Source organism: Opisthocomus hoazin, chromosome 14 (assembly GCF_030867145.1).
Source record: "Opisthocomus hoazin isolate bOpiHoa1 chromosome 14, bOpiHoa1.hap1, whole genome shotgun sequence".
Classification (NCBI taxonomy): domain Eukaryota; kingdom Metazoa; phylum Chordata; class Aves; order Opisthocomiformes; family Opisthocomidae; genus Opisthocomus; species Opisthocomus hoazin.
In genome coordinates this window covers 7,884,984-7,912,306 of record NC_134427.1, presented here as the reverse complement: position 1 = coordinate 7,912,306, position 27,323 = coordinate 7,884,984, and the positions used below count along the sequence as shown (strand labels likewise).

Genomic DNA, 27,323 nt, shown 5'->3' with positions numbered 1-27,323 from the left:
ACATGAATCAATGAAGATGCTATGCCCAGCTTGAGCACTGTCCAGGACACCCAGGTTTTATGTCGCAGCTCATCAGCACTTCCATTACATCTGTTTCACACATGTGGCTTCAGCCATCGTGTTGCTGTAAAGGACCACGGAATGCGAGTCTGCCAGTAATGGTCCTTCTTTCAGCCTGAACAGTCAGAGGAAGAGCAGCTCCAGCCCTGGCTTCAGGCACCCATAGGGCCACATGGAGCAAGGTGCAAGCAGGGACCACAGCCACCCTCTCTCTGCTGTCAGGCAGCTGTGCCTGCCTGCACTAGAGCCACCAGGCCATACTGTCCCCACAACGATGCACAAGTGGCTTTACACCCCAGTCCCAGCTTGTACATTTAAATGAGTTTCCGTGTCTCAGTGTCGACCGTTGGCGTATCTGCGGTATTCTGAGACTACTATTCTGTAGAATTTGACCTTAAAAAATACGTATGTTAACAGCAGAGGAAGAGAACAGTTGCTGAAACTATTGATTTTTAATTAACGTTCATTCTGTAATTACTTGCCCTGCTAATTAAATCGCTGTTAAGTTGGAATGCTGGAGCATCCCTAGAGTTAGTACGTTGTTGCTATGTGTCTTACCGTTAATACTTTACTCATAAAGGTAATTTGGACATCTTTAGAGCACTTGTTAAACTTCAGAATGTAACCTAAAAGTTGTGGTGGGTCTAAGTTGCAGGAAGATGCAGAGGATAACTGGGCCAACCGCGCTCACAGCTAGGAAGTCTCTTTCTAACACATCGCAGCAAGGGCTGTTGATCTCCGACCAGCAGCCTGAGAATGGACAGAAAATTGTGTGTTTTAACTGACCCTCATGTAGATTTATTATTTGACAGAGAAATAATACCTGGGAGTATCTACTTAGACTGTCATGATCTTGGGTGGGAATGAAACAGCTTTTGTTAGATGAGACAACACTAAACCATGGATAGATCTTACCATAATCCAATTACAGCAACAATAGACATCAACACCCCTTTTTGTTTATTGTCTAGCTTAGAATACACTCTGTCTTAACTGAAAGCACATCCTCTTCGCTGATCTCAGTTACAGAGCAGGCTCCGCCACCTGTGCTAACCGTTCAAGAACGGTTATGCACTCTGTAAGCATGGGATCTATGCTATTTATTTCTGCCACAAGTAAATATACAACGGTTCTCACAGCCATCCTGAGCTGAGGCTGCAAACAGAAGCAAATAATGTCAGAAAAGGAGACAGAAGTCTTGCCAGGTGGAAGGAAATACTGAAAAAAGGGGGGCATTATGGCATTCTTTAGCTATAAAGAGAACAACAACTTGAAAGAGAAGCAGCACCTTCTCATATGAGATAAAAACACTGCCTTTTCCTACAAACCACGTCTAACTTCTTACCTATTATGGTTACAACAGCGCTAATGTTATGCTACAAATGTATCAGAAAACCTAAATCGGATAAAGTCATCACACCAATACATTCCAAAACAAGACGAAAAATGAAACGGCTGGAAGCCAAAACATTACAGATTTAAGCAGAGTGGACAGAGGAACTTTTCCCAAAAGCAAGGCTCCCACAAGTTCGCAATAGCATAGACTGTATTTCTTCTCTCGTGACCCTTCCACCTTGGTTCCTTCTGCCATGCTGCCCTAACGCTTCGGCCCAGACAGACATTGCTGTAAGGATGATTCACTCTCATGATGCCAAAGAGGTCACTTCTCAGGGGAGCTCTGCTCCACTGTGTGGGCTTCCCCCTTTGACACCCCAGGGATCTCCGTGGATGTTTCCTTCAGCAGCTTCCCCAGTTTTGCTCTGAATTTCATGAACATACGAACCCCACACTACATGAAACAAAATTTCCACCTCACATTGGTGGAAAAAATCTAGACTTCTTGTGCCAACAGGCTACAAAACTACAAATGACCTGCTTCTCTCAAAGAATTTGAGATCTCGGTTTTCTGTAGAGATTTCTGAACCTTAAGGACCATTCCTGTCCATTTTCCTCTGGAAGGTGCGCTTTGCCATCCCACCATCAGTGTTACAGCGCACTGGTGAGCCCTAACCACAGTGTTTTAGGTCCTCTACTATTCCCCTCTAGCAGCAGCAGTTCGATATCCCACTTCCTCTCTTTGGCTTTGCTGCTGAATAGGCAATTCTTCTCCAGTAACTCCTCATTTTTTTCCCCAAGTCGGTGTGCTGCAGCACCTATCGGAACAGTCATTTACTATGGAGTTCTTTACTCCTAAGCTTATTATCTTCCATTTATCTGCACTGAGCTGTGCTGCCCTGTTACAACCCAGGTACTCAAAATTAATCCTCCTCATGTATCAGATTAAATTGTTTCTCATTATCTGCTTGACTCTCAATTTAGTACCATTTATTAAACTAAAAATCTACTTTTCTATATTATTAATCAAGACTTTTTTTTTTGTGACAAAAAGCCATTGTGTCCCAATCTGAACAATCTAAAACAGTTCAAGTAATATTTCTCCTGCTAGCCACATCTGAATGTGTCCTCATTTTTCTTTTCCCTTCCTCCACAAGTCCCACTCTGTAATCAGTGTTTTGAAATATGTATTTAATGCATTTAATGTATATTTCTGTAACCTGTACTTCTCTCCTTATAGCTAAAGATTCTTAGAGATCAATCTCTTACATGACCAGATCAATCACAGCATGTGCAGCTCTCTAGGAGTCTTAATAAAACAACTTCCTATTGCTTTGTTAAAATGGATTTAAAATGCAATTTCCTTACTTGCTCACTGGCTGTACCAGCCTGCCCCTAGCCTTATAAGTTGTATGTTCATTTACGCCAATTTCTTAAACTTTATTTTGCTGCAGATTGAGGGGTATGGTGTTTTGAATCTGTATAATTTCGAAATTAATTGTCCCAAATGCTTTTGGAGTAAACTTCATTAAAAAACCCCACCCTAAACCTAGACTAGTACTCAGGGGAGCTCCCCAAGGGTGCTGTCGGAGCTGCGGGTGGGGAAGCCACAGGTGCCCCTGCCATACCCCCCTTCCCCACCCAATGCTGGTGCACACATAGGCCCAGGACAGATGCTCTCCAGCTGCAGCAAACACAGTTGGGGAACTTGCCTCCTAGAGGACTCCACACAAACTAATTTTCCATTAACATACCATGCTATTCTACATATACTTCAGTGAAAATCTTTATGTTTTTCTTTACATATGCCAAAACCTAGTCTGTCCAGAAAATATATTTAAAATATGGGTAAGACAAAGGAAATTTTATGTTAAGTGAGGATGACTGCATCAATCGTTTTTCAGAGCAATTTTCTCTTTTGAAAGGAAAACAGACCACCGAGAAGATCGTGCATTTGAAGATGAGATGACTTTCAAAGAGATATATTTGAGTCAAAGTGCTGCGCTTAATACCACAGCCTGGAAGAGACTCTGTGGCCTCCATTATTCAGATGATCTAATGTCACTTCTGCCTTGAGTCATGGCAGCCCACTGGCAATTCAGAAAAACCTAATTCTCTCAGGCTTGAAATCCAAGTAGAAAACTTACTACTGCACTTTATGGGTGAGGTTAGTTCCACTCTTCCTGCTGTAATACTCTTCTATGCAGAATGCTGCTCAATTCATATACAATTCATGCACAGAAGAGCTTTCCTCCTTGTTAAATTCCCACCTCCCACTGCTTAATAGGAGACATGAACTTACAGTACTTATTAGAAACTTTACGCTGTTCAGCACTTCTTACACCTAGTTACAACACCTCTGCATTAGTTGTCCTAATCAAGCGATTTTGCTGTGAAAAACAATTTGACATACCATGCAGAATATCTGGTCTTGCACTGACATTTTCCTTCATTCACTATGAGAAAAAAGAACATACTCCTGGCTTTCTTATTAATCAACACTAGTAGACTTAATTATAGTATAGAGGATACAGAAAAAAAAAATCTCAAGACTGTCTTAAGCCATTTCATATATTTGTTACTTATTAAGGAAGCACACAACCCAATTACACCTGACTTTTATTTGTCCTTCGTGCAAAGCGAACTAAAAGGCGATGTAACTTTCTTAAAATAATAACTTAAGGTCACTGCAAGGCTCCTTCCAACCATCAAAATGTGTGAATGACCTAGTACAAGTAAGCACCAATCTGTTACCTTAAGGAAATTGCATCCTTAGGTAGAAATACACTGTCCTGGGACAGCAGCAATTAATGTTGCAGGGTAGCTTACCCCATCAATAAACTTTGAATCTTTTACAGCTGAAACTAAGCCAGTGCAAGTCAGCAAGCACAACAGTCTCTTTTCTGTGACGAGGATGTTTGCTAGTGTTTCTGCTCATTAATCTTTTAACTTCTAGTCCACAAACCTGACAACCAAGGAGGAAATACGGCCACTGTAAAACATAGGAATTACGCTGATTTTTGGATTTCCCTACACACTTGAATTTCCTAGCCACTCACTTGCTTACAGGTTGTACTCAGCAACTGTATTTTTCATCAATGTCCTTCTCTCTGCCAAACACTGTCAAAGCAAACCTACTCTGTAGAGATATGAGCAGAAGAGACTTTAGAGAAGATCTTTACCTGCAATTGTTTGTATGCAATATAACTTGAACTCACTGATTTGATACGCATATGGAAACATAAAAGTTGGCCATCCTTTACCTATCAGATGATTATTTCTTAGCAGTGAAAGAGATCAAGAGATTTCACTGGTTTTCCTGATTTCAGTCTCCAGGCGGAAGAATTTTTTTTAGACAAAAATGTGAATTTTTGTCCAGGGAACGTCCTTTTAGTCCAAGGAAAGATACATCTTTGGGCAGATTGGAGTTAAAAAAAGTAGACTTCTGCATCAACTATTAACATAATAAATGGCTTTTAAAAATAACAGAGATGGAGTTGTCCTATGCAGAAGGAGCATGAGAAACAGACTGATCAATTCAGCCTATATTGAATGCAATACATGTATTACATGCCGTGTCCTTGCCCTGCAACCAAATGCAACAAGTGAAATGGCATCCCAGGGCTACCTGGAGACGACATGACAAGAGACTGAGCTGTCTGAGCTGTTAGCTCATTCGTTTAGATGGGCAGACAACCCATGCATTCCGATTCCCAAATATTTGAATTTTTTCACTATGCAAAGCCCTGACATGCCCAGACTACACCTTTCCCTAATATTTCAATAGTTTTCTCCACCATGTTGGAAAAATCTCTCACATCTTCTACTATTTCAAGCAGTCTTGTTGAAGACGACATGTACCTGTAAGATATGTTGATATGTTAGTCTTCAGAGCAATCTTTAAGAGAGAGGGAAAGGTTTAGAACAATTTTGCAAGAAGACTCGGATAATTTCCAAACTTAGCCTCTAGTCCTGTTATTATAGAAAATGGAGGATGAGATTGCTTATAATGAAGAACCTCTATAAACCATGAAAGGAGAAGTCCACATGGGAAGACTCCAATAAACACTGCTGCAACTGCTCAGGATATTTTCACATAGTTACAGAGGAAGCACTGACCGGCTCCCATAGCTTTTTAAGCATTAAATATGGTAGCTGTAAGCCAGCCACCCTCCTAACTACATGTCCCCTAAACTAAGAATTTCATCATCAGAGAGCAGCTCAGGAAGTACGATTAATAAAAGGGACCAAGAGATAGACTATGCACATCCCAAAATCGTCTCATAGCCAGACACCATTAAAGTACACAGATTTTGAAGCCAGTCTAGCTTCAGGCTCTCCCAAGTTCCTAATTATTTTCAGATCTCCAGGTATCAAGCCTCGAAAGCAGAGCAGGGAATCAATAAAATTATACTATCAAAAAAAAAAAGAAGAAAGAAAAAAAACACTTTGAGAAAAAAAGTAGAAAGTATTTTCTTGGCTTAATTTAGACCCCAAGTGGAAGTAATCAATTCATGCAATGCAAAGTGGATAAAGAAATGTGACCCATGCAATTAAATGGCACATTTGTACAGTCACACTCCTTTTTTGGTTAACCACACTTCTTTAACAAAAAACAATTTTGAAAGCACTTCCCTCCTAAGTCTTCACAGTTCATGTTACAGACACTCTTAAAAGCTGCACAAGACATAGTTCCAGATAAGACCTCCCAGTTTTGTGCATATGGATTTCTTCTTGTTCCTCCCACCCCCCCTCATTTGTTTTTTAATAGACTGCTGAGAAGAAGGGCTATTAGGAGTAGCTGAAGCAGGCAAAGCCATTACCACTTGTTCTTTACAGGACCTTCATTGCAGCTAAGCTTAATGGAGTGGCAGAGGATTCGTAGAACATTTGGCAGCACTGCATATAAAAATCAAACTTGAGTATTTAGTCTCTCTAGAAGTTAGAAGAAAGCATTAGAAGCCAGGTTCTCAGCCAATACTCACTCCACTCCTGCAGTCCTTGGGCTTCACAGCTTCAAGATCCATTGACTTCAAATGGGGCAATGCCAATTTGAACAAGTTATACTACACAAGAAATAACAAGTCTTGTTATTACAATGATGGAGAAATCAGACATCACCTCTCCCACACTCTAACACTGCCACCACCAGATTTTTAAAGACCATAAAGAAGCACTAAAATATTGGTGAATTTGCTCAAACTACCAACTGCAAGAACCAATCTGTTCTGACTCCTCCCTGGAGTCCCATCCTAAATCAAAGTAGTACAACTGAACCTTTTAACTAAAGTTGCCTTTCTAACCAATCTACAGCAATACAAATCTCTTGAGAAATTTGGTGTGTGAGTTTAGATCTGCATGTTTTTTCTTATAAACCTTTACTCATGGATTATAAGAAAAAAAAAATATTCCTACAGATTTGTGTCCTTCAAAGTAAGTGCTCATCACAGACATCAACTCCAGGAGACTGAAAAGCTGACAGTATTGTACAGGATTCCCCAAGCTCCTCCTGTCTCCCAGCCAGAATCCTTTCCCTAGAACTAAACCGAGAACATGGACTTCTTAGAGCAACGATGGATTGAGCTCAGACATCGATTAAGAGGGAAACAGAATGACTCATGAAACACAGGTTAGATGGTAAGATTGCTAGAAATAAAACAAGGAATGAAAGTAGAGAGTTTGGCACTTGAATAAGAAATAGCTCCTGTAAGAGGAGAGCTAAATATAGAACTCTGCAACACCAACTTAAGTCACTGGTGCCTTTCAAGGGTATGTGATGAAATCTTCAGGGATGTATTGCAGAACTCAGACAGTAAATTGACCTGAAGCCAACTATCACTCTCACCGCATCCATCCCAGGATGAGTGAATTCCAATTTTACCCATAAATAAGAGCCTGGCCAAGGACTTACAAAGAAAAATGTCGCCAAGCATCCATCTCAACATCAGTCTGTTGGAAACAAGCTTTAAAAGTTGGCAGTAAAACTCCTAAAAAAACCCAACTCCAAAACACACCACTAAAAAAAAAAACCTGGCAGGAGCGTCGGGGTTTTTGTTTGTTTGTTTTCGTTTTTTTGTGATGTCTTTTTGAGACGTTGATTTTTAAAAGGTACCTTTTCAATTCTGTTGAGGCAGTACTATTCTGCTATAGGAGAGATTATATAAAGAAGAAATTGTCATAGTGCTACCCTGTGATTTTCCTCAGTTAGTCTCTTGGATGAACAATCATGCACGTTTTCATTTGCATGTGCAAATTAAAGAATCTGCCTGATCAGATATCAAATTAAAGAATCTACACCTGATCAGATATCAGTTGGCAGCATTCTACAGAAGTCAATGTAGTTCATTAAATATACATAAGTTGAGAATACGGACAACTACTTGTGTGGTTGGAATTCACTGTTTAGATGATTCAATCCTTTCATGCATGTGAGGGTATGTACAGAGCTGGGAACTTGGAGCTAGAGAAGAAGCTGCTGTGCTTTGTCCATCTGGCTGGTCAGTTCACGGGGTCTCATCTTCACAGGGTGAGGCAGAATAACCCAAGGAGAACAGACTATGTTTCTCTGGCAGTGTTGGCATAGTAGAGACGATGTTACTCCAAACAAAGTTGCAGTTGAGTAACTGATTTGGTTTTCACTGGTGATCTCTATACTCTCCAGTTAATTTCTCTCACTTTCAGGTTTCCATCGAGAAGTGGCTTCGAACTCAGGTTTCCATCGAGAAGTGGCTTCGAACTCCTCTCTAATGCAGTAGCCTTCTATGTTGGAGCTCAAGGATCCCCCTGTTTTATAACTTGGATCTCATCTGCAGCCAACAAGTTAATCCAAAAGCAACGTGCTCAGCTTTCCATGCCACCAGTTTCTCAACCGCGCTCCTAGCAGACTTTTCTTCCCCATCATCAGACTCGTCTTCTCCCATTTCAACCTCTCTTCCTCAGTACCATGATGCCTTATGGTTCAAAAACTGTCCTCTCCTCCTTACTGCTCCTTACACCCAATTTTCTCTCATTGTTTGCCACCCTGCTCAACTCATTTTTCATCTTGATGATCAGCCCACAGTTATTTGCAAATTGCTTTCAAATTAATCAGAATGGGGAACAGAAGTGGTTTTTTCAGCAAATGAAAAATACACTTATCTTCAGAAGTGTCTTCAGCGGATATGACCTATGAACTCATCAGAATTCTCAGGGTTCCCAATGGTATCAGCCCGCACAAGCTGAGCATTTGCTGCTATTACTTCCCAAAAAGCTTCTCCTATATTCTTAATATGGAAGAAATAATATTTACACACAGAACAGACGTCCTTAGGAAAGCATGTACCTTAGTCTGCCAAAGAACAAGCAGCCAACAGAAACCCCCGCAAGAGAAAATGCCATCCTCCAAAAGAACCTACTAACTTTGATTAGAAGGTCATCACTCTTAAAGAGGAGGAGTCCACGTTAATTCAGATATCTTTTGGCGATCTGCTTAGTCTTCCTCAAGGCTAATTAGCATGCCTCGAAGGTGGCTGGCTCAGCAACCTCGCAGACAAGTAATTTTAAATAAACTCTTTGTCTGTTATTCGGAGGGAAACTATCAAGGGGCAAAGGAATTTTTCAAGCAGAGCATCCATTTGAATTTTAGAGAATATATAACTTCCACTTGAGTAGCAATTGCATATCATAAAGAATATGTTCTTCGGCAGCAGCAGCAGGAAACCTTGGTTTGACTCAGAGCTTCCCTCAACTTTGAAATAACTAGCACTGTATTTTTTTTATATATCCAGAACCACATCATACTGACTGTACATTTCACTGCAAATATTAAATGCACTACATGAAATTATTTTCAGTTAAAATAGTAATTTCCTAAACATGCTCCTTTGTTATTAGTACAAAGACCAGCAAAATTTCCTGCCATTTTTACATTTATCTAATTTAATATCCAAGTGATTTAAGAAACCACTTACTTGCATTTGGCAGCTCAAGTTCCATTCAAATTTTTGCTTACTACTGTTTTCACAGAGTATTTAATCTAAATTTATCATTAAAAGGCCAGCCATATGAACTCTACTGGGCTAATGCTGATAGCTCATTATTAGAAGGGAACATCCTATGTGAAGATGAAACATTTTCTGCTAAAAATATTTGAGGGAAACCAGCAACATTTCACATCAGCTTTGCCACTTGTCTGAAATGAGAGAAGGATTATACTCACCAGAGGTATGAGCAACTAGAGAGCAAAACTCGGTCTTCAACTACTGACTCGGACACGGTGGAGTTGCAGAGGAAGAGAAACAGGAGCAGGCACCAACTTAGCAAAGGTGCACAACTGAAATAAACTCTACATTTTTAACAACTCTTGCAATTAAGTGCCATATTTGGCATCACCTGTTACAGAAATGAAAAACTGTGACTGCTTAGAGGAAAGGCAGGTGTAGAGAACAGACTGACAGTCACCACAAAAGTGGTTTATGCTGTTAATGCCTTTTTCAGAAGACACAAAAACTTAGCACCACGTTCACTGCTGTCTCAGATTCTTGCCTTGCCAAAGATCTCCATGACAGACTCTTTCTGTGACGCAGCACTGGAACAGGCTGCCCAGGAAGTTGTGGAGTCTCCTTCTCTGGAGATATTCAAGACCTGCCTGGACAAGGTCCTGTGCAACCTGCCGTAGGTGACCCTGCTTCCGCAGGTGGGTTGGACTAGATCACCCACAGAGGTCCCTTCCAACCCCGACCATTCTGTGATTCTGTGATTTCTGCAGCCCCATCTGTCTTCACAACATTGAAATCAAAGTTGGTAAAGCTTCCAAACCAATGATGTCCACGAGGGCAGACAGGAGATATGAGTGAAAACACCCCTATTGCTGAAGTCACCAGCCTCCACGCGCTCGTAAGTCTCACAACAGTTTGCTGATGCACCTTCAACGGATGCTAAAGTACCAGCTTGCTGTAGGGAGTAAGTTCTGCTGACTGAGGAGTACAGATACTTTTTCACATTGTATAGGCAACCTCCTAGTTTCATCCTATAAGCATATGAGGTTCTAGGTCTAGCTAAGCCTCTAACTTTCTCATACAGATTGCAACGAACACATCTGAGGAATCAAATGTGCCTCTTCCACAAGATCCAGGAAAGAAACCCTGAGACAGGTGTACTGTAACAAGAAAGAAAACCAAGCATAAGGAGGAACGTTAAGCTGCTATTTAGGAAATGGTTGTTAAGAAACCCAAACTTCAATCAGAGCAATTAAGAGGAAGCAGGGTTGGCCCACTTAATTCTTCTTCTGTATGAGGCTCCAGCAAAACAATCAAGATGCTTAGATATTTGTGCAACATTACACTCAGTCACTGCTCTATACACCGATGCTTTTCTGACTTCTCTATGGCAAGGGCCACACAAAACAAATTAAAATCTGGCTTAATAATGCTGGCACAAATCTGAAGAGTGGTCACTAAGTTTTTATTCTGTTGTGAGAGCTAAATTTGACCAGATAGTGTAGAATAGTGAGAGCTAACACAGTTGCAACAATAACCTTTCTAGAAGGGACTGTTGTGTAATGTGGAAAAGTCAAGCGTGAAAGACAGGTGGTACCTAAAGACTTCTTGTGTAGTGAGTTGTATACATTTTTCATTTTTTTTTCTTGCTAAATCAACATGCAAGAATTATTTAGGGCACTTGAAAAATGCGGCAGACAGCTTCAGATCAGGAGTATCCAAGATGGCTGAGAAAGGATTTCTCCTTGTTTCCAAAATGCACCATCATTTTCTTCAAAGCAGGAGCTCAAGGAACAACTGTTGTCACTTCAAGAGGATGTACAGTCATGTGCTGGATACACCTCTGCAGGTCAGAACCTTTTCAGGTTTATGTCCCTTTTAATCTGTAGGGTTTAACCTACCTCTTCTGTAACCTCAGTCCTTCAGAGAAAAAAAAATAAATCTGTCTGCCTCAGTGCTTTCAAACACATGGTAAAAAGAAACAAACATGCACACTGGGATCAATACCCAATTACCTGTCCAGTCTTCCTGAACACCAGTGCTTGATAGTACACCTTTCTGCCCTGGAGGACAAAAGCTGGCTTAAGAGAAGACATGCAAATATTTTGCACTGTCCTACAAAACTTGGGTTTCTTTTAAGCATACAAGTAAAATCAAAGAACTTGTACACAGCAGGAAAACTCTGCAGACAGATACCTGTGGGCAAAAAAACTGAATGCAAAACAGTCTGAGCGCTGACTTTTTCCCAAACACTCAGATACTACTGAAAAAGCATTCAATAATTTTACGTAACTGTTCTAGGAAAACTCTGGTCTCTTGCAGTCTTTGGACCTCTGTTGTGCTTACTGAGGTCTGGGTAAAGGTTCTTCCGTTTCTTTAGCTTTACAGGTCAGGACACTTAAAAGAGAATGAAAAATAGAGACAAAAGTACTACCACTGAAATCTAATTGCTTATGCAATCAGAAAAGGACACTAACTCAAATTACTGCACAGTGTGCTCACCACGTATTTGAAATTAACTGCAGTGCTGCGCAAATTCTTCAGCTTTGTTCTGAAAGTATCCATAGCTCTGACAGAGCAGTATCCAGAACAAGGAGAAGCATGAGAGAAAAACACTGAGTTGAGGGAGCACACGGAGACAAGAATAGAGTTCCAAGTAAGACTGAATTCCTCTTCTTTTCCAGATAATCCTAGAGGTAAGGAGTCTGTTAGACTTTCTGATGAACCTTGCCAGTTGTTGCGGCTTCACTTTGGTGCGCTCAGAAGTATCAGCTGCTGAAGGCCCAGACTGCGGATGGAATTAAGAGCAGAAACCTCTGAGTTAGATATGGACTGAGCTAACCCCGGAACTGGAAGCCACAGACGTGCTGCACCATAATACTGTGAGTTACTCAAGCTAATTATCCCTGAGATTACCAACACCTTTGCATGGTGCTGCACTGGGCTGCACAGATGTGGGACAGTAGCTAGGGGATCTCCGCAGTATGCTCCGCAGCACCACATGGACATGCCTAAATGCTTTTGCAAGTGATTGCCTTGGGAAAGGAAACAACTTTCCAGTGACAGCTAAAAAGTTTAACAACTCCTGGTTTCTAGAGTTGTCCTAACCCAGAGCAGCATGAAAAATTTGGCGTGCTCTCAACCCAAAGGCCAGTATTTAAATATTACAGATGTTACCAACAATAAAGGGTCGTGCAATAATTATGATGGGCCATGTAGTTGAATAAGGTACAAAGAAGAACCTTCATTATTAATAAAGAACTACATCATCATATTTAAAATGAGGACAGATTGAAGAGTGAAGTCTGATGCTTTCTCAGGAGAATCATGGAATGAAAAAGTAGCAAGACAACAGCCTTACTCCATACAAGGAGCATTTTCCGAAGCTCTCAGAGTCCTTTAAAGATGCGGTGAGGAAAGAACGTCAGTGTGACTCATTTTGTCTAAATGTCCTACTTCAGATATGCTAAGTGCCAGATACTGTCTCCATAATGAATATTTATTGAGAGCAAAATAGCAAAAGGCATAGATAAAAGATTTGCCTTGAAGAATACACAGGTAAAGTAAGAGATAAGAGTTTTTTTTAGGTTGCCATGACCTGTTCAGTGGTAAGGCCAGCCCCAGTTTGAGAATTAAAACCCACTGTCTTGAAATAAAAGCACTAAAACTGCTCCTAATGCCATTACTTACTTAAACTTCTCTGATGCTACAGAGTGCAAATTTTGCTAACAATTACACAATTCACAATTACAGCTACACCTCTGAAGTTTTCCACCAGGAAAACCCAGTTTAACAAACCACTTAGTTTCCAATTCATTACTTGTGGCCTGGTGAGAGGGCAGATAAAAGTACGGCGAGGACTCTTCGTGCCTCTCCTGGTGTATCTATCACCTACAGACTTGGGACCACCCATCTGATGGCTCCATGAGGACAGTCACCCAGAAAGGCAGGTCTGCATACTCTGGAAAACCAGCACCGACTAGAAGGCTGAAATCTGACCATGCTTTACAGTGGTCAGGAAACATCTGGGGCACTAAAGAAAGTGTCTAGCAGAAAAAACCCCACAGTCCAGAAGGGACTAGGGATTCGGTAACAGGTCTACACACAAAGGTACTTTATAACTGTAGGCTCTATCAAAGGACATATTCTGGAGAATTATGACTTAAATATCAGCCCCCCCTTAAGAATACTGGGTAAGAAGCAACTGCAGGGTGAGCATCAATACCAGACACCAGCTGAATACCTGCTCTGTGAGCTGCTGGCCTGGGCAGCAGCCTGGAAAGAGCAGTGGCACTGTTAAGTTTGAAATTCCTCTTCTATCAGAAAGAGGGTGCCTCAGCTACCTTAATTTCTTGTATTTTATCTTCATTTCCTCCAGCTACACTAATCTAAAGATTTAAGTCTGACAAATGAACTAAGGTGTGCACACTATTTCCTGGACTGAGAAGTGTGTGCATACACAGTGAGAAGGATCTTCCAGCTTAATCCTTATTTCAGGTCACGTTCAGCTGACAGCAAGAGCCATAGACCTTTAAAAAAGTCTATTTTTCAGGTAGGTAGGAATAACCTGGCAGGTGTATTAGTTGAAAGAAATTAACAAAGCAAATCAACAGGATGCAGAAATCACAGTTGTGTATAACACACTGATCTCCAAGCCTCTCAGGAGCTAAGTAAAGCCTTAAGGAAAGCTCTCACACTGTCTCCTGGGAGGTGGCAGGCATGTGAATTCAGGAACAAAAGAGATTTGAACACCATTCAAAATTCAGTGACTTTTCTTCAAAACCTCAAATGCCTTCCTCAATATACACTTTGTAATCATTGTAGCACCTCATAGAAATGTTTTATCAACAATTAGATGCCTCCTGCTCAGGATTTTAAACAGTGAACCACCACCTTATTTTTTAAATCACGTCCAGCCACCTTAAAGAGAGATGGTTTTCATAAAGCAGCACACGACTGGATGTGTAAACACCCAGCACAGAGCCAAGTACTCAGTGAAAAGTAAATAAAGTGTATAAAATGGCAGAAGTAGTAGAGGATAATAGTTAGGGTGAAGCTGAAACAAGACCCTAATAACCTGTCACCATTCAGGCATTACCTGCTAACGCTGGCTGCCCTGTCCCCCGTGTCCTCTGTCCCTCACTATGCCACCCCAACACTTCTGCCACAGCCCTCTAGAGTTGGGCTCACCTACTGCTGACCCATTTATTAGCTCACACAGTGAGAAGAGGTGGCATTTCATGGTGAAGCTTGCCAAAGCACGGGTCAACGCACAAGCACGTGGTGGGAGGCGAAAGGAAAGGAGGGCTGGAGATGGCCAGGAGTTCAGCTGGCACAGGCTGCTGCAGAGCCACTGCTGAAGAGAAAGATAAAAAACTGATATTCTAAGTTTAAATCTAAGAAAAAAAAGTTGAATTCCCAGCTCTGCGGTATTTCCACACGGCTAGAAGTGCCATGCCCCAGAATCCTCCAAAGATAATAGAGAAGTACCTAGCGCAGCTGATGCAGTAAGCAATGTGGTTGTTACTAACGCTGATGAGATGCCCAAACAGTTCTGAGAATCCAGTTCTTCACCTCCCCGTTTGTAATGGGCAACATTAAATTTCCCTACTGCACAGCGATGCTATGAGGACAAGCATGTTCAACCATGAATGGCTGCGGCAATAAGGACTATATAAACTCTTAAGGGAGTAAGAAAAGAAGAAATCAAATTAAACTCTATGAGGGGGTTCTGATCTCATTTGCAGACAAGTGAATACTGAGTAAATCTTGGATTTTGGTGGAATTACTCTGGATTTGCTCTATCTGAGCCTGAACCTAAGCCAGGCCCAGACTGCCTTCAGGTAAGCTCATTAAATACATCCCAACCCCTTTGACTCTGCTGGGAGCACTCACATGTTTAAAGTTAATCGTGTGCTTAAAGGCTTTGGAGGATCAGGGCAAGAGGGCTCAGCCACTTACAAGACTGAGCTATTCTCCTTTATGTACTAAGCATCTGAAGAAAGTAAGAGTGCAGTTGTCACCACTGCCTCCCAATGCCCTGAAATAGAAGGTTATCATTTAATCATTCAAGTCAAAGTCAGTTTCTCTTTGGGGGGCAAGAAGCCATTATAACAGTGGCAACTTCAGACCTTTGGCTTTTGTGGTCTGCCATTCCTTTTAGATCATCCTTCACTACAGATATGGTCCCCCAGCTGCAGCAAATTCATGTGTATCCAGACAGACAGAATTTAGAGCTTATTTTCATCCAGTATTGGACAAAACTCAGGCATTGCTCACTGTTTCTTCTTGCCAGTGTCAGGACTCAGGAGAGAGGCAAGGCGAAAGCCTGATGTTCCTCACGAGAAGACCCAAGAGGTACAGGCAAAATCTGAGTCAAGAACAAGGTTTTGCTGAGGAAAAGGACGGTGATGAGAGCACCAAAGGCTGCAGGGCCTAACACTGGGCAATAGCAAACTGCCCGCCCTCCCACCCTCCTTCCCTGGGATGAACTACTCCAGGCCAGACAGCTTAGCTGCAGCAGGAAAGGGGCAAAAGCCTTGGCAAATGGGATACCAAGTCTTCATTTTTCACCTCCACTGAAAGAAGACGACATAATGAAAAACATCATGGAAGATTAGGAAATGTGATCAAATTAGTATCAAAGGACGATAACCCTGACAAAGTTTCTAAACAGAATCCTGTATCTTAGTAGGAGCTCCTATTCTATGAACCAGTGAGATCCTTTCAGGCAGTTTTTGGTCTAGATTAAATCTGAGGCTGAATGCACCCACAGCACAGATGCTAAACCTCCTCATTGGTGTCTCACAGCCAAGTGTGCTGGATCTGAGCATCTCAGACATGACCAGCACAGGTAGCTGTACCTATGTTTCACATAGCTCATCTCTATTATTCCCCACTGGAATGTGAAGTCTTTTTCAGTTCTGAACAACATATAAAGTTAAAAAAAACACTTACAGTTCTCTATGATTTCAAATACAGGTTCTCCTCCCCTTTCTTCTTTCTTATTCTCCTCTAAAATGCAGAAATGCACAAGTATTAACATAATCAAATAAGGGAGCTGGGCTAATAGGACTGATCTGGTCTACAAGAGAAGTGTATAATTAGAGTGCCAAAGAACAGTACTATCAGCGGTGACACGACGCTTGGAGCACCAAAGGGACATTCAGTATGACAACATAAAGGCTCTGAAATTCTGCTGGTGACAAAACCGCGTGTGCACGTGGAGTAGGCAGAAGAACCAGCCTCCCACATAATGTGCTTAACTGTCCTACCTTTTCCTCGCCCCCGGGACTGGCTCTGCCAGTCATCCCATTGCTAGGGATGAAGATAACAAGCCATTGTCAAGGGCAACCACAAAGCTGCTTGTTTCACATTAGCATCCTTAACATTTTCAATCTAATCAGATTTCCTGTTGGTTGAGGAAAGCTGCCTTTCCTCGTTACCAGCTGCTATCCCAGATTTCCCTCTCCCCATCCTCCGTACTTTGCCATGCTTGTCTGCTTCTCAGTGTAAAAAGGTTATGTCTGCCTGGAGGGAGACTAAATCTTACAAAAAAAAGAAAAAAAAAAACAGGGCAAAAAACCCCCACATGAAAACAGAACTGTGGGCAAGAGGCCAAGGCTCTTGATTATGTGACTGTGACTAACCAATGGGTGTTTTTTAAAAACATTTCTCTCGTTATATACCCTCCTCTGGATGTAATAATATAACTCAAATTAGTTTTCCAGAAGCAGACTCCTTTTTATGTAACCATGTTTTATACAGATAGCAGCAGCTTATGTTTAAACTATTTAAGAGAACAAATAGCTGCAAAATGTACTTCAGATGGCCCTTCTCCTGCTGGCAGCGTCGTCCTGGCTGGAGGGAAGCTACAAAAACACCCTGCATTTTGCTGCTGCTTGGATGTAACTAAACAATGCACAATGCCCACAGGACCTAGCATCCAGGTAAGGATGTCAGGTCTGCTTGTTTTATTGCGTTTGAGAGATCCACGACATTGTAAACTGCAGAATGACTTTGACCAAACAAAGCTGGAGTGATGGAGAATAAAGCAGTAGCTCATCTTTTAACTTAGCCCGAAGTTTCCCACAGCATTAGGGAAGGCAGCATCCCATCTGAACTGCGATCCAGACTGACAGATATCACCCCTGCTGGCACTGGGCCCAAACAGAAATTTTCACATTTTGGGTACAGGGTATTGTTGTGATTTCCTATTGTTTTCTTCCTTCCTTCCACATCTACCACTTCAAACAAGACTGTCCTCGCTATAGTTACTGGACCAAGGACCTTCTATGTGTCCTCCAGGTTGATATCAAATGTACTGGCCCTGGACCTATTCTGCTCAGGTGTATTTGAGGCATACGGGTGCTGTGAAAAATGACAACACTGCAAGCAGGCAGGTAGGGTGTCAGAAAAAGAACAAGAAACCAAGACAGGTTAATTTAGGAAACACAGACCTAATTTCCCCATTCCTTCTCTCACTTTTAGAAATGGGCCTGAGGTACGAGAAACGACGGACCACCTGGGTCAGATACCAGAGTGAGGTGGTATGTAAGTCTTCCAGCAAACAGCAGAACATTCGGAAAATCTTTTACCTGGTATCATTATACGTGCCCAGGGGGTTCAAATTCTGAAGTGTTAAATGAGATGCCCCAAGCATTAACCGTGTGTGAAAGTGGTTAAAAAGCACAGAGAAGAAATCTGTCACCTAAATGAAATATTTAGACAAAGAGTTGCAAAGTTAGAAACATGCCGGATTTACTATGTGTTCCCATGCCATTACTCAGTAGAGAAAAAGGTACATTTCTGTACTCTCTGCAGAGTCTTTCAACTCTGCAATTTTCCATAAAACTTCCATGATGACATTTTACTCAGAGCTTTCCCAATAGCTTCTTAGTTGCCATACTTTCCAGTACCTTTAAAAATGTGTAAATTATGCTACAGTAAAGGTTTAAGCATTTATTTTCATTCATCCTCATAGCACAGTTGAGCTCTTAACTGCTGGGTTCACTCTAGAAGGTATTCCGGTAGGGTTTGTTTCAGTCACTCCATTAACTTCAACAGACTGTTTTAGTGTTTGCACTGAAAGCACAGTTCAGATCATCTCACATTCAAAATATTGCAAGCTTCATGCCAACAAACCACCGAGGATGACACACATCAGTCTTTCAGTGGGTCTAACACTGCTGCTAGGCAATTCACAGGTTTTGAAGAAAAAGACCAATGCAGCCCAGGAAATTTAAGGTGCAAAGGAGGGTACAAGGACTCGTAAACATACATTTTCTCTCTCATGTTAGAGGCAACTTCTTTCACAGAAACACATATAGAAACCATGCAACAATAGAAATTGATACCCCTATGAATTCCCATCAGCTGAGATGGCTGTGGGATAAGTCAACACGGCCATAGCTTCTTGTGACCTGTCTAGTAGTGCAAAATTCCTGGAAGAGAGGAGGAAGGATAAAAAGGGGAAGGGAAAGAGACATTCATCCATGTATACCACAGTAAAAGATGAAAAGCTTTCCTCTTATAACTAAACATATTCAGTAAAATGATTAACAATACCATATGCCATGAAGGAAGGAGTAACACAGCTGTTGTTGGAGAGAGACAGTGTGCAGATTTATGGGCCTAGCAAGAGCAACTGTTGGCTTCCAGGCAACAACACGGCAGAACTGATGCTCCCCAGGTCTTCACTCAGAGCCTGCACCTTGCAGGCTTCTCCCGTTGGGTCCCAAATTCCTCAACATTGAACCAAACCATGCCCCCAGGAGACTCACGCTCTGGAGATAAAAGGCCCAGCACAACTCCGTTTCCCGTGTTCCTCTTGAAAACGCCATTAATGTGCAAATTGTCAATTTATCCACTGAAAATGATCAGACTTAACTAAAAGCTAGTCCCCAGCAGGAATCCAGCTACCAGTATGAGTTCCACTGAAATGACCATCAACTTCTGCTGGAGTTACAAAGGAGAACAAGGAAAAATTGAAAGATAGCGTGAGTCAATGAAGCCAAGTTTAGGGCCCTTCTCCTTATGGCTCATGTGGAACCTTTCATTTCATCAAATATCACTTGCCGAGGATGCTGAGCACCTCGAGCAGCTCAGCTGTCATCATCTTCCTAGAAGAGACTGACATGAACAGTTCTGGGCTCATAATTTACTCATGAACAACACAAACCCTGACAGATGATAGAAATTTCATTGTATTTGCTAATCCAGAAGTGCGCTATGGGATTCAGCTTTCCTTCATGTTTATTGAATTCAGAATTACAAAATCGTAACTTCTATCAAGTCAGCCCCAGAACTGAGCAGAGAATTAGACTTCTGTGTTCTCAAAATCCAATTTTAATATTCAGTTAGATCACCACATAAACAAAAAATCTCTCCCCACACCTCACACCAGTGTTTGTGTCAGATTTAGTATTTCTGGTGAGATGAGAAAGAAATGCTATTTTAATAAAATACTTCTTAAACAAAAGACACAGATCTCCCAGAAGCGGTACAAAGAACATTCATGCAAAATTTTGGGTATACAACAGGAGAAAGCAATTTTCTGAATATTTTGGGCTAACAGTGACAGCTCAGCAACTGATGCCCATCATTACAGAGAGAATAACGCAAGTGATTTGCGAGGAAGGACTCCAACCTGCTCACTTTACCATTCCTGCAGACTCAATTGTGGATGAATCCAGCCCTGAATATTTCATCTTAAAACACATCTAACAGCAGTAGCATTATTTGTCTTGGCAGACACTGGAGCTTATGCAAAAAGTAGAAGGCTTACCATGTGGAATATGAGGCAGTAATGCAAAATACATATGGAACAATAAGATAAAATATTAAAAATATAATTTAAAATAGCTTAATCTTACATACACTAGACAAACAAGATATAGATACCTCATTAGTAATTTCATATTAGTAAACACAGCATTAGAACAGACCATACCTTTGCTTTTTCTGAAAAGGAAAACATTCTACTTATTTTTTTCTGCTCTGCATGCATTTCATTTCCCAAAATGCAACCGGGCGTGCATCACATACAAACTTCATCCTGCTTCACCGAAGTACAGCTGTCATGAGCATTCTCTAGCGCTATGCAGAAGCCTTATGGAGTGAAAGGTGTTGGGGACAAGCTGAATCTGAGTCTAAGTGCCATATTTGCAGCAGAGTGAAGCTTCAGAAATGTTACTGGAAAGAACCAACTAGGAATTGATGCCATTTCAGTAGCAAGCAACTTTTGGCAGCCAAAAAAGGGCAGTGTGTAATGATGAGAGCTGAAACAAACAAACTTTATTTAAGAAAAAGCAGCGTCATTTTACTTCTTGTCTAGAACGATACCGTACATGGCTCATAATATCGTGTCCCGTGACAGCCGAATCAGACACTAACAGGCAAGCAAAGGGGGACATGGAGTGCATCACGCTTGCTGCATCAGTTGCACTGCACTGACACAGGCTAGAAAACACACAGCACACTCTAGGGACATACATGGAAAAAGGAAAATAATAGAAACGAACAGAACATGGATCCATAGCGCCACAAACCTTCCGGCTCTGTGTTCTCTTTGAGGTGCACTTGCTTCAGTGGGCAGCAGAAGATTTCGTGACACTTAGCACGAAAAGGGGACTCTTTTTTCTTTAATTCCGCAGATTGGATCGAATCTTGCCGTAACATAATGTACTCCTGTGTGCCAGGGGGAGCGTCATCCATAACTGTGGTCACCACATAACAAAATGAACTCAAGTTAGAGCTTGAGGAAAGCAATCTAGAGAATTAAATCAACTACATTATGTCAGGGTGGGGGAAAGAAAGGAGGGGGAGAAATGTTTATAGGAAAGAGAATAAAATTTAAAGTGTAAAGTATCTTAGTCATGGTGGTAGAAGGGTGGAGAAAACATTTACTTTTATAAACAACGCTTCTCATAAACAGCGACACTTTATATTGTTTCATGCAACTTTAATAAATAGTAGAATAACACCCTGCTCCAGAAAGCAACTAGTTTCTCTCCTATGTCTTTGCTTTCTTTTCCTATAGCACCTATATCTGCTCTGCATGCAGATCGAGAAAAAAAAGCAAACAAAGCATGCTTTTAATGCCTAGCCATAGGCAATCTCTACGTTAACATCAGGGAGTAATCATTCCACATCTGCAGGCAATGCAACATCAGTGTATCTGTTCCCCAAAGTAAAAAGAATATGCCTTTATCAGGATATGCAATTATAGACAGTTCCTTAGAGCAAGGATGATAATCCAATGACATTTGACTTGATCATCATTTTCAATGGACAGGAAAGTAGACGTACAAAGAGAAAGCACATTAATCCTTTTGATGGCTTTCTTGTAAAACAGCAAGTCATTTTTTAAAGTTGATCTTATAGATCATTACTGCCATTAATAATATAAACGATACGCAGTCTGAAATGTTTTCTGAATGGGGTCAGACTATTAAGCAGTAAAAAGATAAAATATATAGCATACAGAAAGCTCCAGCTACCTCCAAGTATTACATTACCAGAAAGAGTTGAAACACTTTTCCACTATCTAAAAAATGAAGCCTTAATAATGGAGATAGTGTGACTTCTCAGCTCACAGCTTGAAGGCACAGATCATCTCTTAAGAACAAAAATTAAACGCTTTTTCAAAAGACAGTCTCTAACAACTACTAGTCATTTACAGTGTGATGCAGAGATATAAAACCACAGCCAAAACCAAGCTGAGATTCTCCAACCCTATTGCAAAAAAAAAAAAAAAAAAAAAAAAAAATTCCAAAAATTAGGAAAGTAATATTCCAACAATCAGGAAAGTAAGCATCGATAGGCTAGTCTAAAACTTGAGATGCACTAGCACTATGTAAGTTTCTATGGTTCAAGTGTTGGCCATTAATTCAAACAATTTAACTGTTTCCTAAATATCTGCCAATGCATAGTCACCTAAAAAAATTCTCGGATTTAAACACGGATCTCCTCAAATAAGTATTATCCTGTTGCATTTTCATGCACTCGATTCCTTCTCTCCTATCAAGAATGGTACTAGTAACAGTCATAGCTAGGTGAGACATAAGTGATTCAACTTGATAGTCTTTTCACAGTGGGCAGTCACCTTCTTTCAAGACCTCATTAATCCGCACGAGACACTTTGCACCTTGGCTGTTGTTGCTTCATTAGACTACACGCAGTGTCCGTAACACACACTAATAACCCATATAAAGTGCCACTAAAAGGGATGCATGAGCTAACAGGAAAGCAGAAGTGGTTCAAGAACGAGCAGCGGGTCAATGGAGCACAAGGTCTGGGTTGCCATATAATTGCTCCCTTAACAATGCTAGTTTTGCCTTGGCTTGTTTGAAGGCTGCGTATGTGTTCGTGAAACGTACTGACAGCCCTGAGACTGAAGGGCAGCTCCTGGGAGTAATTGCTAAGAGTCAACACCCAAGATAAGCCAAAGACCAACACGCCCTGCTGGGTCACTCCTCCACAAAGACACCACTTTTCAGCTGCTGTTGTGGGCATCTGTGTAAAGTCACCAGCAAGCTGCCTGCAGGGCCACCGACGTCAATGGTACGGGAGCCCTACGGCGCATCCCTCTGACATTTACAGGGATAAGGGATAACATGCGCTGTGAAAGATGAATAGCCAGCAGAGGAGTGAAATGCACAGCTACCTTCTGCCAGCAAGCTGGCCTACACACAGCAGAGCATGTGTGTAGCCCATGCTACACCCATGCTTCAGGCAAAAGGCATGTCCCTGGGCTGACCCTCCGAGAGGCAGTGCCCTTCCCGAGAGTCCTGTTTGACTGTGGGAGCTCAGAGAACTACCCACAAGGTTCCATGCTGTGCGGTGCTGGACTGCCACATTAGTGAAAAAAAGCAGAAATCAGGCTAGCAGCTGCTAAACAGGGTCCGCAGGGGAGAAGGAATGACTGGCGACTACTCAGAGGTACGGCCTAAGGACCCATTTTTCTGGCCACAAGAGCTGTTTGGCAGTGGGCTATGATTTCTCAGCTTCTGTAAGCTCAGAGGGCTTACGCAGCATCTGCAAACCAACTCCACGGACTGATTCCATTCATCAAGTGTCTGGCAAATAGTTGCTTGACATCGTTAGGTTCACCGCTATCTCAGGCAAGCTCACTAAGACAGGTGGAGAAGATACAACTGGTCCTCTACCAGTCACCTACATGCTCGTATCACCACCTACACACAGATTTATTTAAACGTGTATAAGCCACAAAGAGAACCACACCTTCAATAAGTGAAGAAAGTTTTGAAATCAACAAAAGCCCATCAGAGTACTAGAATCCAGGACATCAGGTGTAAATGAGCCTTGGTTTTAGGACCATCACCAGTGCTATCACTGAGGTCTAGAGCAAACCCCGGGAACCACAGCTCTAATAAAGCCTTAATGCTGGAATGATGTATGGACAACCTAATTGATGTCAGTGTTTTGAATGGAACAGTTAAAACCTTCTCTTAACATGATGAATGGTCTCAACTCAGACTGAGAATTTATTACAAAACTAGGAACACCCCCTGAACCCAATGCCTTCTTTTCCCTGCTATGATGACAGCCAGACACCCTCGTGGAGCCACTGAAATCACAGCTGTAGGACCTCAGTTATAGGTCCCAAGAACTAATCCACAGGGAAGTTTCAACGACACAGAATCTAATGTAAAAAGCTTTAAAAACCTGACGATGTCCATTTCTGAAGACTAAAAATAATCAGTGCACAACAACGAAACGATCATTATTAAACAATTGAACAAACACTTTGAAAAAGGGAGAAATATCACCAGGAATCTGCTATGATTTTGCTAATGGGATAAAAACCACACGTATGAAAGAATCACAGATACACAAGAGTAGGAGAGAAATGGTACATTTTAGGGAATTAACAAGAACCCAAAGCAGTATTTACATACTGTGCTATGTGGAGCAGAGGACATGATTTTTACTCTACTGTTCCCTCCATTACAGCCTCTGCTAATTGCAGGACCTAGGATATGCTTACACTCCTCTGTGTAATGCACAGATACACAAGTTAGCTTTAAATCAGCTAATCTGGGTAGCAATCACAAGCCAGCACCAAGCTCAACAAGGGCAGCAGAAGACCCATGAGAAGCCTGACATGCCCAGCTTCACTCCATCACATGGATGCTGTTCTCAAGAGCACTCAGAAGAAACCCTCACTGAGGCACATCTACATCTCCTTGGTCACCTTTCTGAAGGCAGATGTGTACTCAACTGCCAGCCTCCAATATTCAGTTTTGACTCTGTTGTAGGTCTTCAGCTGCTCACCCTAAGGTACTCCCCATCCTCACAGGTAAAACACTCAGTGGTCTACATTTCCATCTTCCCATGATAAAACACGGACAAGACTTCATGTGTCATGGACACAAGTGCTTAAGATACTAGTAAAGAACTTGTATATTCTCAATTGGAAGATGATAAAGAAATTCTTCATAGCTTTAAAAATAAGTAAATATTTTTTCTTCCCCCCCCCCCCCCCCCAGCATTTGATGGAGAGACTAAAAACACAGCTACTGTTCATACATGGGAGGAGTTTGCTTAGTAGTCAGCACAAAACAGCTGCAGTAACTCTTCTGCTTCCTAGGTCAAAACATCCAACTTGCTAAATACTATTCCTTAGTTTTCTGGAGGGGTGTTTTTTTTTTTTTTTTTTTTTTAATCACAATAATAAAAATGTACTGACAACAAGCCAGTAGGAAAAAAATTCCTTCTTCTTGTAAATATTACTGAGAGCAAGGAAAGTGATCTTTTGGATGACTGCTGGCACCAGGATGCTTTTCAAGATAAATTCAAACATGTTTACTTTATAAAAACACACCAGCTGAACACTGCTGGTTTGTGTCTTTCTTTTATGTCCAACTGCATTTCAGTCCCATCTAGAATTGCCAGAAACCATAACATCAACCTTGTCCATAGGCCTTAGCTCAGGTTCCAACTGAATAATCTTTGACATAATTCAGAATTTAACAAATCTGTAAGGAAGCATCTTCCCCCCCCCCCCCCCCCCCCCCAGGTTTCACATGGAGACGCTTCAGCTCTGCTAGCTAAAGGCTCTAGCAACCATAGGGTAAAAATGTATTAATAGCCAGGCAAAGGAAATCCCCATGCTCCTGTTAGACTGTTGTTCTTGTATGTGTGACAATTTAACACAAAAATTTCGTACTTGCATGGATGCATTCCCTCCTTGAACGATCTTTCAGGTCATTACCTGAAACATGAATTTCCTCCCTCCTCCTTCAGCTCCCTTACTTTTCTTAGTCTGGTTAGTTATACATGCTGTGAGCTCAAAGATGCTTATACCTGCAACAATTTACTTATTCTGGCATTTTGGAAGGGCTGAAGTCACAGCTCTACACTAGATCTCCAAGCCGAGAAGATCATTACAGTGCCTCTTACAACAAGCTTACACAAAGTGAAGAAAATCCCTCGCTTTGGCACAAGGGAACAAGTTGTAAAAAACCCATTCTTCAAACATGACTCTTCCTTGAAAAATAAGAGCAGCAGCACATGCCTCGCTGCTGCAGCCTGCCAGGCTGTGCTGTGAAAGAAAGCAGCAACGCTCACTGAGCACCTCCTGCATCCTCTGCCTCCTCCACCCACAAAAAGGAAAGAAAGGTCACGAGTGAAGTTACCCTGGCTCCTGAGGTGGTTTAGAGTTGTGTCAGAAATGGTTTTCTCATTTTAGGGAAAACATTAGGATATCAAGTTGCTTTCAGCTCCTCACAGGAACAAATCCAAGAAAAACCTTTTACCTGGAGGTTCTTTAGATGATATTTCAAAATTAAAACTCCGCGCGAAGTGAACTCTCGTTACATGGGGAGGCTGCTGCTGGACGGGGCCGTGCCGGATGACAGCCTGCCAGTGACATGACTCGCTCACTCCTCTTACTGGGAAGCAGTGCCTGGTCTTTTGTTCTCAAACCAATACTATAAATTTCCTCTATAGCAACTATTTCTCTGTGCATATTTTTGAAGTTGTATTAAAGGGACGGTTTTATGGCTTGCATGAATAGAGCATACATTTTGAGACTGGCAATAGTTGTCTCTAAGAGCTCAAATACTTACAGTCTTGGGGAAGCAAAATCCTTGTTTAATAGAAGGCTTTTACTACTTGAACTAATGATTTTTCAAACTGCTGATCTAAATTAGATTGTGCCGGTTATTAGGAGTTGAGGCTTTTGGGATTCAACAGTATACGGTCTCAGAGCTCTTTTCTGTGTCTGGTGGGAGAGAGAGGATAAACTCCTATTTGCGGCATAAATGTCACAGGAATATTTAAAATTCGCTATTGATAGCCAAGTAATAATCCTTACGGTAAAGCCAACAACCTAGCTCCTGCTGTGATTGCCATGAAATACAGAGATTCCCAAACACTTACACAGGCATGAGCAGCCTGGACCTCAGCATTTACCCAGTCCCGGGGGAAGGATCCCCATCCCACATGGAATATCGCTTTTGTTTGTTGTACTGGTTTTTGTTACCCCAGCAGCAGCCGCAGCCAAGCATGCCACCTTGAACCTTATTCCCAACGGCTGCAGTCACAGCAGAGGCAGCAGCACAAGCACCCCCAGAGATATCTGCCAAATCCTAATCCTACCTGGGGGCCTCATTCCTAGATGGAAATGAAGCAGCGAACAGAGACCCCCTCTGCAACAGCTGCAGGAGGAGATGGAGTGTCACAGTTCTACTCCCAGCGCTTGGTCAAGCACGTGCAAAGCAGAACGTCTGACCTGGCTCACCAAGTGTAACACCTTCCCCCCACCGCTGCCGAAAGCAGGAACAAACTCCACTTCAGTCTGTGCCAGTTCACCCACAGGTGGGTTTCTCCTCTCCAAAACAGTGCTCCTCCCTGCTTTAGAGGGATCGCTGGTAGTTCTTGCACAGTCCCCTCATATACACGCAATAAAATCCTTCTTAGAGAACC

At 41.8% G+C, this 27,323-nt stretch overlaps 1 protein-coding gene across 3 annotated transcripts in view; it reads right to left on the bottom strand.

Moving 5' to 3' along the window:
- FGF13 (fibroblast growth factor 13) overlaps positions 1–27,323 on the bottom strand; it is a 256,442-nt gene that overhangs the window by 97,250 nt on the left and 131,869 nt on the right. For 2 of the 3 annotated variants that reach the window (XM_075435672.1, XM_075435668.1), the window contains one exon: positions 20,921–21,088. The exons of the other annotated variant lie outside the window; for it this stretch is intronic. In XM_075435672.1, the coding sequence (XP_075291787.1) occupies positions 20,921–21,086 (166 nt within the window). In that variant the 5' untranslated portion in view covers positions 21,087–21,088. The remainder of the gene's footprint in view (positions 1–20,920; positions 21,089–27,323) is intronic. 3 annotated transcript variants of the gene reach the window in all.